The sequence below is a fragment of the Schistocerca gregaria genome, chromosome 2 (assembly GCF_023897955.1).
Source record: "Schistocerca gregaria isolate iqSchGreg1 chromosome 2, iqSchGreg1.2, whole genome shotgun sequence".
NCBI classification, from domain to species: domain Eukaryota; kingdom Metazoa; phylum Arthropoda; class Insecta; order Orthoptera; family Acrididae; genus Schistocerca; species Schistocerca gregaria.
In genome coordinates this window covers 341,289,353-341,304,691 of record NC_064921.1, presented here as the reverse complement: position 1 = coordinate 341,304,691, position 15,339 = coordinate 341,289,353, and the positions used below count along the sequence as shown (strand labels likewise).

The window sequence follows — 15,339 nt, the reverse complement described above, 5'->3', positions numbered from 1 at the left end:
CCAGCACTAGACAATCCTCTATCCCACCAACACACTCAGTCTTTTTACTTCTCTCCTTTTCCATTACTCCCCTCCCCCCTCTCATGCCCCTCCTATTAACCTTCTGATTGCACTTTGCTGTTCTACCCTCTCTCCACCTCGTCCCTGTACTATCCACATGCTGCACTTTACCATCCCTTGCCCCTATCCTGCTATCCCTCCCCATCCCAACCTCCTTATCCCCACCACTCAGTTGCTTCTCCCATCATGCGCTGCTGCTCACTGTTTGGCTTCAGCAGCCAGCGACTGTGGCCATGTGTGTGTGTGTGTGTGTGTGTGTGTGTGTGTGTGTGTGTGTGTGTGTGTGTGTGTGATGTATTTCTGACGAAGGCCTAATTGGCCGAAAACTCACTTTCTGACAGTCTTTTTGTTGTACCTATCTGCGACTCAGCATCTCTGCTACGTGGTCAGTAGCAACTATCCTTTTCATAATAGTGTTTACATTCAATGCTGGATTTTCCATTGTTTGATTGTGCCTGTAGGTTTTTTTTTTTTTTTTTTTTTTTTTTTTTTTTTTCCCATCCTGTAACCCAGTACTGTTTCCCTTTGTTACTATTTTCTAATGCATTACTATACTCAGTGTCCATCATTCTTTCTCTTCTTTCATGTTTTTTTTCTTGTTACCTTGCAAACTGAACTGCATGCTCTGCTTACAAGCCACACCATATGAACCATCTTGGCCATGCATAACAGACAGCAACAAGACCACATCACTCCTGCCGATATCATATATCCTATACCAGTACCTTCAAATTGATCACTCTTCCCATGTCACTCTGAGTATTTTTGCATATTATTTGTTGTACCTTCCTATGCCACATGAACTTGTGCCCCATCCACCAAGCCCCCCCCCCCCCCCCCCCCACTCTTTCTCCTCTCTGTTCCAGTATTTAAATTCGCCTAATCTAGTCACATCTGTTCCTCTTTTTCACACTTATCCACCCAAATTACAATCTTTTTATTTTATTTTTTCTTTGATCTCTTTGTGCATTCAAGCCAATTTCAGTTGGTTTTTTCCTTTTGTTATCGGCTTACTTCTTCTGATTTCATCTAGTTTCGCCTTATTTAATCTGTTTCATCCTTTTCAAGATTTTTCGCACGTTTTGGGTGTTTTTATGAATTTGTTCAGGCATATTTCTATGTTATTTACATATTTTTATGTATTTGTATCCATCACCATGATCCTTGTTCCTTCTATATGCATCAGTACAGAAACGTTTCCTTATCCCTAGCCAGAACCCAGTTCCACATACTATTCCTGCAGTGTTGCTTGGCTCATGGAATCACCCCAAATGGCCTTACTATCAAATTACCAATCTCCTGCTGCCACCTATCCTTCCACAGTGATCTCCATCTGTTCAGATTCCACCAGTTCTTAGCCCTCACCAACATAGTCCTATAAAACCATATCGATCAGGCCCAAACTTCCTTGCAGTAGCTCTCTCTATCAGCAAAATTATCCTGCCCTTCATTCCCAAATTCCAGTATCTCGTATCACATGTTGAAACTATTGCCCCCCCCCCCCCCCCCCAGGACCTAGAGCAAAATCCACAACGCCACCTCAAAAAACTCTCCACTCTGTTCACTTTCTAGTCCTGCCTTGGATTGCCAATATCCACCACCTCTACAACCTCCCTCACATTTCCTCATAGCTGAGAAACCCCATTCGCAGACCTACTACATGTACCCTACCCTCAAAAATTCCCTCCTACCACCATACAGAATACAGAATCCAGAATCCAAATGGATCTGGAATACAGTCATGAGCCTTTCCTCCAAAAGCCTTAGTGCTGCAGAAGTATCAATCTTTTCCAAAGGCTTCACATGTTACCCACTCCCAAATTCAGTCATGCAGGACTTGTTAAAGACATTCTTTCTTTCCTGCAGCCTCACAGTGGAAACATTTTCTTGCCACCAACACTACCAATCAGACTCAACCAAAGGACAATGTTGAACCCTGCCCAAATTAGTTCATTCCTCCATCCAACTCTGATCCACCCTCACTGCCCCCACATCACACCTGTTAACTTTTCAGAATTTCTTAACCTCGAACCTGGCCTCACCATCATTTCCCAAATCCTTCAACATGCAAACTAACCTTACATTCACAGAAACAATCACAATCCACCACCTAAAAACTGACCCCGACCTTATAATATTACATGCTGACAAAGGCTCCACCATTGTTCTTTTGAACTGCAAGGAATACCTGGCAGAAGGACTCGTCAGCTACCAGATTCATTCAGCTACAAACCCTACCACAGGGACCCTACTCCAGAAATCTAACAGGGTCTCCAGTCTCTTCAAATCCTTAGGCCCATTCTAGAACCTCTTCCATAAGTCCATCACTCTCTTCACCCCTACCACTCCCTGCACTCTTACCTTCTGCATGATTCCTAAAGTCTGTAAACCCAACCACTCGTATGCCCCATTGTGACCAGTTTCTGTGTCCCAACAGAGGAATCTCTGCTGTCATACACCAACACCTTAAGCCTATTACCCGCAACCTACCCTCCTATATAAAAGATACCAACCATTTCTTCCATCAGTTCTCCACAGTTCCTGTTCCTTTACCACAAGGTGCCTTGCTCGGCACTGTTGATGCCATCTCCCTTTACACTTTACATTCTTACTGGTACAGAACACTGCCATTCCCAATGCCGAACAGATTCCAAACCTAAAACCTCCTTCCTAATCTCCAAGACTAACAATATCCTCACCCGCAATTACTTTTCCTTTGAAGGCATTACCTACAAACAATTCCGGGGTATGGCTGTGGGCTCCTATATGGCACCATCGTATGCTGACCTATTCATGGGCCATCTAGAGGAATCCTTCATAAACGCCCAGAATCCCAAACTCCTCTCCTGGTTCCGATTCATTGATGACTTCTTCGTGATGTGGATTGAGGGAACACCCTATCCACATTTCTCCAGAACCTCAACACCTTCTCTGCCATTTGCTTCACCTAGTCCTACTCAGCCCAACAAGCCACCTTCCTGGATGTTGACCTCCACCTCAAAGATGGCTACATCAGTACCTCCATCCATATCAAACCCAGTGCCCACAAGCAATATGTCCACTTCGACAGCTACCACCCACTCCATACCAAGAAGTCCTGGGTGGTCCCTCTCAAAATATACCAAGGGTGTCAGTGAGGCCTTCACAGACCATAAGTACTGGGTGACAACTTTGTACAAAAACAGATCTCCAATTCATTATATCTCCTCTCACCTACCTCCATTTCCCAAAGTCCCATCATCTGGCCACAGAGGAGGATTCCCCTCATGACTCAGTACCACCTAGGACTGGAGCAACTGAATTATGTTCTCCACCAGGGTTTTGACTACCTTTCATGTACCCTGAAATGAGGAATGTCGTATTCACTATCCTTCCTACACATTGTCCTTGTTCATCCCTACCCCTCCCTGCTACCAACCACATGCCTCTGGGCTCATATCCCTGTAACAGACCTAGATGCAAGACCTATTCCATATATTGTCCCACCACCACCTACCTCAGTCCTACCCAAGCGTCATCTGTCCCATCAAATGCAGGGCTATCTGTGAAGCCAGTCATGTGATCGATAAGCTAAGCTGCAACCACTGTGCTGCATTCTACATGGCCATTATAACCAACAAGTTGTCTGTCCACATGAGTGGTCACTGACAAACTGTGGCCAAGAAACAAGGACCACCCTGCTGCTGAGCGGACTGCTCAACAGGACGTTCCTCATTTCAGTGACTGCTTCGCAGCCTGTTCCATCTGGATCCTTCCCACCAACAAGAGCTTTTCTTAACTGCATAAGTCGGACCTTTCCGTGCAATATCCTACATTCCTGTAACCCTCCTGGTCTCAACCTTCATTAGTCATTGTCCTTACCCATCTAGACCCTTCCCTGTTTCCATTTCAGCATTACACAACCCTCTATTCCACCAACACACCCACAGTCTTTTTACTTTGCCCCATCACCCGTGCACCCCCGTTCCTTCTCCTAAATTGCCGATTGCACCTAGCTGCCCTACCCTCTTCTCCACCGCATCCCTGCACACTCCCACAAGCAACCTTTACTGTGCCCCGCCTCTATCCTGTTATCCCTCTCCTTCCCCCTCGCCATCCCAGCATCCTCCTTCTCTCCATCACTCAGAAATAGAAGTTCATTGTCTCGTAACATACAATTTCGAGCCATTGACTTGAAGTACAGGAGACTCATCAAAACACAAAAACTGGTTTACATTTTTTCTTATAATACCAGTAATAGAATATGCAGTACTGAATAATTACTTAATTAAGCAATTAATAATTTTTCTTCAAAAGTAACAGACTTTTAAGAATAACAGTCCTAATTCTTCTACTGAATAGTAACATTTCTGCATTAATTTCTCATATAAGGATTCATTTTCAGTGTTTCTAAATTTTTGCTGAGAAGTTCTCTTCCTTTCACTTTGTTATAAATTTTAAAACCCATATAATGTGGAGTTTGAGCATAAAGCTTCAAACGGTGGGTGGGCAGCATAAAATTGTTTTGATTTCTGGTGTTGTAATCATGTTGAAAATGATTTGCTACAAATAAATCAGGAGAGCTCTCTCTCTCTCTCTCTCTCTCTCTCTCTCTCTCTCTCTCTCTCTCTCTCTGTGTGTGTGTGTGTGTGTGTGTGTGTGTGTGTGTGACTCAAGGCATCTGGGGAATGAGAGAATAAGCCTTATTTATGTAAAGAAATAACTTCGCTGTGAAATAAAAACAAGAGAAGTAAATAAAGACAATGTTTTGAAAGTTCGTATCTGTGAAACAAAACCTGGCTTCTTGGTGACATTCAACACCATATTGTTCCAATGTGGTGGAACATGCTTGAATCGTCCATGGCTTGCTGTCCACAATTATGTCGAGACATTGCGGCTCAAGATTGTCCCACTCTTGAACAGTAGCCCTTCTGATGTCACCCAGTATGTGAAGAGGGTTCCAGTGATGATACTGAGGAAGCCTTGACTGACCCCAAGCCTGCTCAGTCAGTTTCATGTCAGAAGGTAACCACAAGCCATTTCAGTCTCTAGATCCCTACATTGTTGTTTGTTGTTGTTGTCTTCAGTCCTGAGACTGGTTTGATGCAGCTCTCCATGCTACTCTATCCTGTGCAAGCTGCTTCATCTCACAGTACCTACTGCAACCTACATCCTTCTGAATCTGCTTAGTGTACTCATCTCTCGGTCTCCCTCTACGATTTTTACCCTCCACGCTGCCCTCCAATGCTAAATTTGTGATCCCTTGATGCCTCAAAACATGTCCTACCAACCGATCCCTTCTTCTAGTCAAGTTGTGCCACAAACTTCTCTTCTCCCCAATCCTATTCAATATCTCCTCATTAGTTACGTGATCTATCCACCTTATCTTCAGTATTCTTCTGTAGCACCACGTTTCGAAAGCTTCTATTCTCTTCTTGTCCAAACTAGTTATCGTCCATGTTTCACTTCCATACATGGCTACACTCCAAACAAATACTTTCAGAAACGACTTCCTGATACATAAATCTATATTCGATGTTAACAAATTTCTCTTCTTCAGAAACGCTTTCCTTGGCATTGCCAGTCTACATTTTATATCCTCTCTACTTCGACCATCATCAGTTATTTTACTTCCTAAATAGCAAAACTCCTTTACTACTTTAAGTGTCTCATTTCCTAATCTAATTCCCTCAGCATCACCCGATTTAATTTGACTACATTCCATTATCCTCGTTTTGCTTTTGTTAATGTTCATCTTATATCCTCCTTTCAAGACACTGTCCATTCCGTTCAACTGCTCTTCCAAGTCCTTTGCCGTCTCTGACAGAATTACAATGTCATCGGCGAACCTCAAAGTTTTTACTTCGTCTCCATGAATTTTAATACCTACTCCAAATTTTTCTTTTGTTTCCTTTACTGCTTGCTCAATGTACAGATTGAATAACATCGGGGAGAGGCTACAACCCTGTCTCACTCCTTTCCCAACCACTGCTTCCCTTTCATGCCCCTCGACTCTTATGACTGCCATCTGGTTTCTGTACAAATTATAAATAACCTTTCGCTCCCTGTATTTTACCCCTGCCACCTTCAGAATTTGAAAAAGAGTATTCCAGTCAACATTGTCAAAAGCTTTCTCTAAGTCTACAAATGCTAGAAACGTAGGTTTGCCTTTTCTTAATCTTTCTTCTAAGATAAGTCGTAAGGTCAGTATTGCCTCACGTGTTCCAACATTTCGACGGAATCCAAACTGATCCTCCCCGAGGTCTGCATCTACCAGTTTTTCCATTCGTCTGTAAAGAATTCGCATTAGTATTTTGCAGCCGTGGCTTATTAAACTGATAGTTCGGTAATTTTCACATCTGTCAGCACCTGCTTTCTTTGGGATTGGAATTATTATATTCTTCTTGAAGTCTGAGGGTATTTCGCCTGTCACATACATCTTGCTCACCAGCTGGTAGAGTTTTGTCATGACTGGCTCTCCCAAGGCCGTCAGTAGTTCTAATGGAATGTTGTCTACTCCGGGGGCCTTGTTTCGACTCAGGTCTTTCAGTGCTCTGTCAAACTCTTCACGCAGTATCGTATCTCCCATTTCGTCTTCATCTACATCCTCTTCTATTTCCATAATATTGTCCTCAAGTACATCACCCTTGTATAAGCCTTCTATATACTCCTTACACCTTTCTGCCTTCCCTTCTTTGCTTAGAACTGGGCTGCCATCTGACCTCTTGATATTCATACACGTGGTTCTCTTCTCTCCAAAGGTCTCTTTAATTTTCCTGTAGGCAGTATCTATCTTACCCCTAGTGAGATAAGCTTCTACATCCTTACATTTGTCCTCTAGCCATCCCTGTTTAGCCATTTTGCACTTCCTGTCGATCTCATTTTTGAGACGTTTGTATTCCTTTTTGCCTGCTTCATTTACTGCATTTTTATATTTTCTCCTTTCATCAATTAAATTCAATATTTCTTCTGTTACCCAAGGATTTCTAGCAGCGCTCATCTTTGTACCTACTTTATCCTCTGCTGCCTTCACTACTACATCCCTCAGAGCTACCCATTCTTCTTCTACTGTATTTCTTTCCCCTATTCCTGTCAATTGTTCCCTAATGCTCTCTCTGAAACTCTGTACAACCTCTGGTTCTTTCAGTTTATCCAGGTCCCATCTCCTTAATTTCTCACATTTTTGCAGTTTCTTCAGTTTTAATCTACAGGTCATAACCAATAGATTGTGGTCAGAGTCCACATCTGCCCCTGGAAATGTCTTACAACTTAAAACCTGGTTCCTGAATCTCTGTCTTACCATTATATAATCTATCTGATACCTTTTAGTATCTCCAGGGTTCTTCCACGTATACAACCTTCTTTCATGATTCTTAAACCAAGTGTTAGCTATGATTAAGTTGTGCTCTGTGCAAAATTCTACTAGGCGGCTTCCTCTTTCATTTCTTAGCCCCAATCCATATTCACCTACTATGTTTCCTTCTCTCCCTTTTCCTACACTCGAATTCCAGTCACCCATTACTGTTAAATTTTCGTCTCCCTTCACTATCTGAATAATTTCTTTTATAGATCCCTACATACTGGAGTAAAATGTTCAAGAGGTGGGTGATATATGAATCCATTGTGAAAATGTTGGCTGTATTGCTAGAGGATACATTGAGGTCCCTGACCAAATACTGCACAGCCCTCAACTCACCCATAGTTGTGATACTAGCCAGAAAACAACTGACCCATCTTCCTGGTGAACCTGTGGGACTGCGTGCTTGAGATATGCATTGATATATCTCGGTGCCTCCATGCTATTGTTAGATGATCATGTGCCTTCTGACAAAGCATGAATCCAATTTATCACTGTCTCTATTTTTAAATGTTTTTTGCAACATTGATAAAAGAACTTTAATTCTTTGTGCAGGTAGGATTTTAGCCATTAATGATTTAACTTCAGGTCATGAAGTCGTGCTGTGATGGAGAAGATGAATACTGGAGTTTTGTGTGTTACTCAACACCTCTGCATTTGCCATTTTTTTTAAGGCAGTGTACCACTTCAGTCTCAGACTCGCTCGATTTCAGCACCTCATCATTAAATAGTTGTTGGGATCCTTCATAGCCGTTTAAGTGTAGCATGGCCTGTAAGCACTTTTAAATGATGCCCTGAAAGGTAGCATTAAAATATGGAATGCCGTGTATAAGTGTATTTGCTTGCACCACTTGACAAGATGAATGGCTTTTAGTAGCTGGGTTATATAAGAACAGTCTGTGGCGCCAGATGACTCTTCAGCTATATGAAAGCCTCCTTATGAACTATTGGTAATACAGTAGAAGTCCTATATAACACAAGCGTTGGGGACTTGCTAAACCCCCTCGTTATAGCATAATTGCTATATATAAAGAGTGAGCTGTGGAATGACAAAAATAGTATGGAAAGTTTGGACACAATGCAGTGTTATATGCTTCTGTATTTTCTACAGTATTTAAATTTAAAGAGCATTAGAAATAAAACATTTAAAAAATTTACTAAATACACAAGTTAAATAAACTTCACTCAAATGGTGACCGAACTGTAACACAACAGTAGTTCCAAATAAAATATTGTACAGCACTACCATGTAAAAAATACACTCAATATACAGACTTTTTACAACACTGTCAGTAAGCTGTGTAGTTTTATTTTTCTACTGCTGTAAAGAAGACCACTAACTTTTTTCAGATAGTCACTTCATGAATTTTCTTTTATGGGTATTATCTTATGTTCATTAGGTAAAGCAACTGAGTATAGTTTATATTGCCTTGCCTTTCCATCCACATAATTATTTTGTTTATATTATTCAATATTTCACATTTACTGAGAACATCTTCTATGCTTTCATCCTTCTCCTCCTTATTTTTGACTGCACTGGCAGCATAATTTATTACAGCATCAGTAATGTATTTGTCGTCTGTGATCTCTAAATTCAGTTTCTCATTGATGACTGCTCAAGAGTTCAAGACTTCAAGATCAGTACAATACTACAGAACTTCATGTGCAGACTGGATGTCATTGTTGTTGAAACCTGTGTCAGTATATTATTCATCTGCTGTGTATTGTTCAATGAAACACTTGTTCCAGCAATTCCTAATACTGGTCAGACTGATTCTTTTCCACAGCACACTTACTGAATAAGCAAGTCATCAGATTTACAAATTTCAAGAACATTTCCATTTTTTTATCTGCTGAAGTGAGCAGTCAACGTGATAATGAGCCTTATATACTCACATGGTGTGTGTGTGTGTGTGTGTGTGTGTGTGTGTGTGTGTGTGTGTGTGTGTGTGTGTGTGTGTGTGTGTGTTTTGCAAACACAAAGTTTTATTTTTCTATCTTCTGACTGCAATACATGAGCAGGTGGATGAACTAGACATTGATCCAAGATCAGTAAGCTTCTTTTCTCAGCTTGAGTGATGAGCGGTGCTTTCTGACTGATGGAACTAACTCTTGAATCTTCTCTACAAAGATTTCACATGTCATTCAAGCATTCTTTGCATATAATTGAACTGTATTGATGACATGTTTACATATTAAGTATCTCAGACTTTTCCTGTTGCCTGCAGAAAGTGTTTTTAACTTATGGGTATCTGATTTATTTATGGCAAAGAAGACAGTACTGTTTTTATTCATTTTAAAACTTGTCTTATTTCCTGAACATTTTACACTGAAAGGTCTGATAGGAAGCAGTTAATAATAAAGTGCTCTTTCGTCACTATTATATAGGCAGGGATCAAAGCTACGATTGCTTTATATAGAATTTCAGGACAGTGTGAAGCAGATTCAAATTGCCATGTAAATCAAAGTGAAAATTTGTAGTTTGGGCTGTATCAGTTGGCTCATAAAGTAGGACACCTTCATTTTACTTTATTAAAACCCATCTATTAAGATGTTCATCAAGTTCACTGTCTTTTGCTATTTCCATTCTTTTCCTGTCCATTCCCACATCACTTTCAACTGAATTTACAAAACCTGAAAGGTTATTTTCTTCTTTAATCCATTCCTAATTATTTCTTTATGTACACCGAACTCACATGCTAAACTTGCTTGTGTGTCATCATTCTACACAAAATCAATAAATTGTAGTTTATAACTCACAGAAGTAGTACATAGTTATTTAGTTGAGCATCTCTCAATGTTAAGCACAAGACATGTATTCTTAGTTGTGCCTAACAACAGTCCTGATGCAAATCTAAGGTTATGCTTAGTTACACCTGTCCCATTTGGTTATTGTTTCCATTCCTTAATGGTTGCAAGGGTAAATTATACTACAGAAAAGCTACATGCAGGCTGTTAGGGCACTGCACAATATCTGTATCTGTGGTATGTTGGAGCATACAGTTCAGAGGAGCAGGTAATTCTTGATCCTTGCACTGCTTTTAGTAACCAAGGGTCAGGGCAGATTTGTGGCTGATGACATGCTGTAGATAACTGATTTCATTGAGAAAGTGGCATTTCACTAAGCTTCATTTCAGTCAGACATGTTTTAGTCTTTCCAGTAAGTGACACAAATGGTTAGTATGTTCCTAAATGTCACTGAAAGATGCTATTATGTCATCCAGGTACACAATGCACTTATCAGGCTTCAAATATTGTAGAATGCCTCTGGAGTGTGCTCCAACCTGGAAGGCAATCAATGACACTGATAATAGCCTGCGGAGATGTTTTATTCCAATATTATGGCATTAATTGTAGTTGATGGTATATATTTTGTAAAGTCACAGTGTTGAAGTAACTACATTGCCGCAGTTTGTGTAGCATCTTTGTGATTTGTTGTGCACTGGTACAAGTGACAGTAATCATAACAGAACCAATAAGGTCTGGCTCTGTCTCAGCACCTTTTAGGCACATGCACAGTTGGAGAGACCTGTGAGCTGGTGCATTTGTCTATGACATTGTCATGCAACTGCAGGCTGTGACTCTCCTCCACCACCTATTTTTGGTAGTGGTACTGCTTCCTATAAAAAGGCAATGCAATCCTAGTCAGTATACAGTGGTACATTATAGAGGTGGCCAGTACTGGGTCTTCCATATCAAACAGTGCAGCACATTATGTTAATAAATCAACAAATTATTTCCTCTCCCTTTTCTGTAAGCATACAGATTTTCTCATAATGTGATGGAGTGGTTTCCCTGGTATGAGCTTTGTGCATCTAGCTCCCATCTGAATTCATCCACTTCTACTACTTCCAAACTGTCTATTAGGTTATCACATTATAGCAATCCTTTCTCTTCACCAAAATTGTCAGTGGCAACAGGCATTATAAAACCTGAATGCCCTTCTACAGCACATGATATACTCTGCTCCATAAAACATTTCCTCCTGTCCAGTTCTTCATTCTCTGGCAGGGTCTCTAGCATAAATTATGTGTGCACTGGCATTTTTGTGCCAGCAGCAATCCAGAGTACCTTCCCCATTCCTGTGGAATCTTATCCAGGAAATCTTAACTAGAGGGACCATACACCCTTTGTGGCTAGCTTCCACACATGTTTAGCTGGCTTCCTGGGCCTTCGGAAATTGCTTATGACAGTGTGGTTATCTCTGCTTTAGCACCTAGAGGGCACTTCTGCTGTCCATCCAGTAAAACAGTTAGCTATGACCTGGTAACCCTCTGGATAATGTATAAAGAACACGGCTGTGCCTTGTAGGTTATTGCCTCATTCACACTTCCATTTCTCCTGAACTCACAGGTCTGAGCATTTATTCTCCTAATCCAATCCATAAACTGCTTAAGACCTTCACTGCTCTTCTGTGTGATATTGTTCTATTGTTCCCTGTAATACGGACTTCTTTTCCAATAACATAGTACATCCCTCAGTTTTTCATACCGTCTCATAAATTTGTATGCCGTACCCACTGATTTACAATGTGTTTCCCTTAACAACTTTTCCTCACTCTACTGTCCTGGAGCTGTTACTGTTTTCAGTTCTTGAAAAACATTGTGATGTATGCAGCCTGCAGGTTTTTCAGAAAGTAAGGTGATAAAGTTATAGCACTACACACCAGGGATAAGACCTCAAGATCAAGTCTTATCAAAATTTTCACCTTCTCTTCTTCATTCAGTTTCACTATCTCTTTAAGACGCAACTGTGTTACTTCATTGAGCAAATGTTACACAACGTCCTGGGTACTAACCTGCTCCACTAGATGCTGACCAACTAAAGCAGAAATAAGTTAAGCCTTGGGATGAGGTTATTGAATTAGGTTTTCAAATTCGGCATGGATTATTGGTATGGGATTATGGAGGCTGACTCATATATGATATTGATAGTCATCAATATTTTTAAAGTGTGATCCGACCTGGTTTAGTTGTTCATGTTTTGTCATTGGGTAAGTATATATTCTCCTAAATACATTCATTGTCTTACTTTGTGTCAATAATGCTGTTACTGTTGCCTATGCAAGGTATAATTATTTGTTTAAAAGGATATTCAGGCAAGATAGTGGGATAGATATTCTATACATTGCATACCCTTAGTTTCACTTCCAGTGTTACTTCCCTGTTTGTTATGTTTTATGTACTTGAATTGTGTCAAGTGAGTCATGGAATAGTTTCTTAATAAAAACCATAGCTGATCCTACTGGTGTATGTCTGTTGAACCACTGTTTTTGCTATGAAAATAGTAGGCATAAAATTATAAACACCCATCTAGATTTTAGTTTTCCATTGCTTCCTTAACCCACTTCAGGGCTGTGTCCAGATTTTTCATCTGAAATGCCACAGATGATTTTCGTCTTCTTTCTTGTCTAAATAAACAAGTGCTTTGTCACTTACCTTGCTCCCAACAGTATCTTATGAACTCAAGATGTCTTGCAACTTTTATATAATTGATAAAAGGCATAGTTATTCGAGATTATAGAACAAGCAACCTTTTCTTTACATTGAGTGTGGTGGTGCATTGCATTGGTTAGCACACTGAACTCGCATTTGGGAGGACGACGGTTCAAACCCATGTTCAGCCATCACAATTTAGGTTTTCTGTGATTCGCCTACATCACTTCAAGCAAATGCTGGGCTGGTTCATTTGAAAGGGCACAGCCGACTTCTTCCCCATCCTTCCTAATCCAATGAGACTGATGGCCTCACTGTTCGGTTCCCTCTACCAAATCAACCAGCCAACCACTGTTGTGTTTATGTACACAATAAAAATATCTTTCATCAACAGGGTATGAAGTACAATATACTTTTATATTATTGCCACAAATACTGCTTGCACATCTGCTGTATTCCTTGTTGAACAAGAGAATGGGAAATGGACCATGCTGCTTTCACAAGAAGTGGAAACTGTATTGATTTCTAAACACTGTGAATCTTTAACTACTATTCATTCATTTTGGTTTAATGTATGAATAAAAATCAAAATACATCAGTTTTTGGACTATATGGATTATCTTGCTTAAGGTTGGGAAGCTTTTGTGCACTGTTTTTTGTCACGTTATCCTGTTACCTCCCACCTGTAGCGGGGGAAATAGCATATGTGGTACAGACTGTTCTTTCGTATGTCACCAGGACACTGTTGCTTCAGCAGTACTGAGTTAGATGGTGCAATTAACAAGACTCTGTACACCTACATGGGAAGACTGGGGTTTAAATTCGAATCCAACCATACAGATTTAGGTATTCTGTTTAGTGACAGAATCACTTAAGGCCAGTGATTCCATATGGGTTAAAACTGCAAATTCTGTTCATTGTCCTCCACCTAACAGAACTCGTGCTTCATATACAGGGTGCTACAAAAATGAACGGCCAAACTTTCAGGAAACATTCTTCACACACAAAGAAAGAAAATATGTTATGTGGACATGTGTACAGAAACACTTACTTTCCATGTTAGAGCTCATTTTATTACTTCTCTTCATATCACATTAATCATGGAATGGAAACACACAACAACAGAACGTACCAGCCTGACTTCAAACACTTTGTTACAGGAAATGTTCAAAATGTTCTCCATTAGCGAGGATACATGCATCCACCCTCCGTCGCATGGAATCTGTGATGCGCTGATGCAGCCCTGGGAGAATGGCGTATTGTATCACAGCCGTCCACAATACGAGCACGAAGAGCCTCTACATTTGGTACCGGGGTTACGTAGACAAGAGCTTTCAAATGCCCCCATAAATGAAAGTCAAGAAGGTTGAGGTCAGGAGAGCGTGGAGGCCATGGAATTGATCCGCCTCTACCAATCCATCGGTCAGTGAATCTGTTGTTGAGAAGCGTACGAACACTTCGACTGAAACGTGCAGGAACTCCATCGTGCATGAACCATATGTTGTGTCGTACTTGTAAAGGCACATGTTCTAGCAGCACTGGTAGAGTATCCCGTATGAAATCATGATAACATGCTCCATTGAGCGTAGGTGGAAGAACATGGGGCCCAATCAAGACATCACCAACAATGCCTGCTCAAACTGTAGAGCAATGAGTCGCATTTCAACACAAGCACCGAAGTCAACATTACCTGGCGGTGAATCGAGGAAGTACAGTACACACTGACAAAACTAAAATGAGCTCTAGCATGGAAATTAAGCCTTTCCGGATACATGTCCACATAACATCTTTTCTTTATTTGTGTGTGAGGAATGTTTCCTGAAAGTTTGGCCATACCTTTTTGTAACACCCTGTATAAGGATTTCACTGTCAGTGCCATGCCAAACCCTAATGTTCCTCCCTTCCTTTCTGACTGCAGCAATATTTGGCAGTGATTTTTACTGTATTTAACATAGTTTCCTTGATTTTATTTTACAGATGGCCGACGTTGTGGCAAGATCATTGCATGTATACAAAGTGATACATCACCAGGAAGAAGTAATGAAGTGTCAATAACAAACATGTGTGACCAGGAAGTGAACATGGAGGAAGAAGATTTGGGACCCACACAAAAGAAAATGAAACAGTGATATGCGTCTTTTTAATTGTGCTATTGTAAACAACTTTGACTGTTATCAGCATAAATTATTGTTATTATTTGTGTGATATTTTTTTAAAAATTCTTCATATTTCCATCCTAATATTAGTGTTAAGGAGATTCCAGAAGGTTTAAGATTGATTTTGTAATGATAAAGACAGAAATTTCAGAACCAGATTTTAAACTACCAAATATTTCCAGGGACACGTGGACTAGACTGAAACTGAAGCAATGGCAGAGAGGGAGGAAATTAAGGATATGGAACCTGGAGAAATTGAAAGTACTGGAAGTTGCTGAGAGTTTCAAAGATAGCATTAGGCAATGGTTCACTGGAACTGGGGAAAATCAAGTTATTTACTTATTTAGTTAGT

At 40.5% G+C, this 15,339-nt stretch overlaps 1 protein-coding gene across 2 annotated transcripts in view; it reads left to right on the top strand.

Annotated features, from left to right (window-relative positions):
• Nucleotides 1-15,027, top strand: part of LOC126337012 (ribonuclease P protein subunit p30-like) — an 81,164-nt gene extending 66,137 nt beyond the window's left edge. For both annotated transcript variants that reach the window (XM_050001261.1, XM_050001260.1), the window contains one exon: nucleotides 14,809-15,027. In XM_050001261.1, the coding sequence (XP_049857218.1) occupies nucleotides 14,809-14,960 (152 nt within the window). In that variant the 3' untranslated portion in view covers nucleotides 14,961-15,027. The remainder of the gene's footprint in view (nucleotides 1-14,808) is intronic.
• Nucleotides 15,028-15,339: the final 312 nt, after the last annotated feature.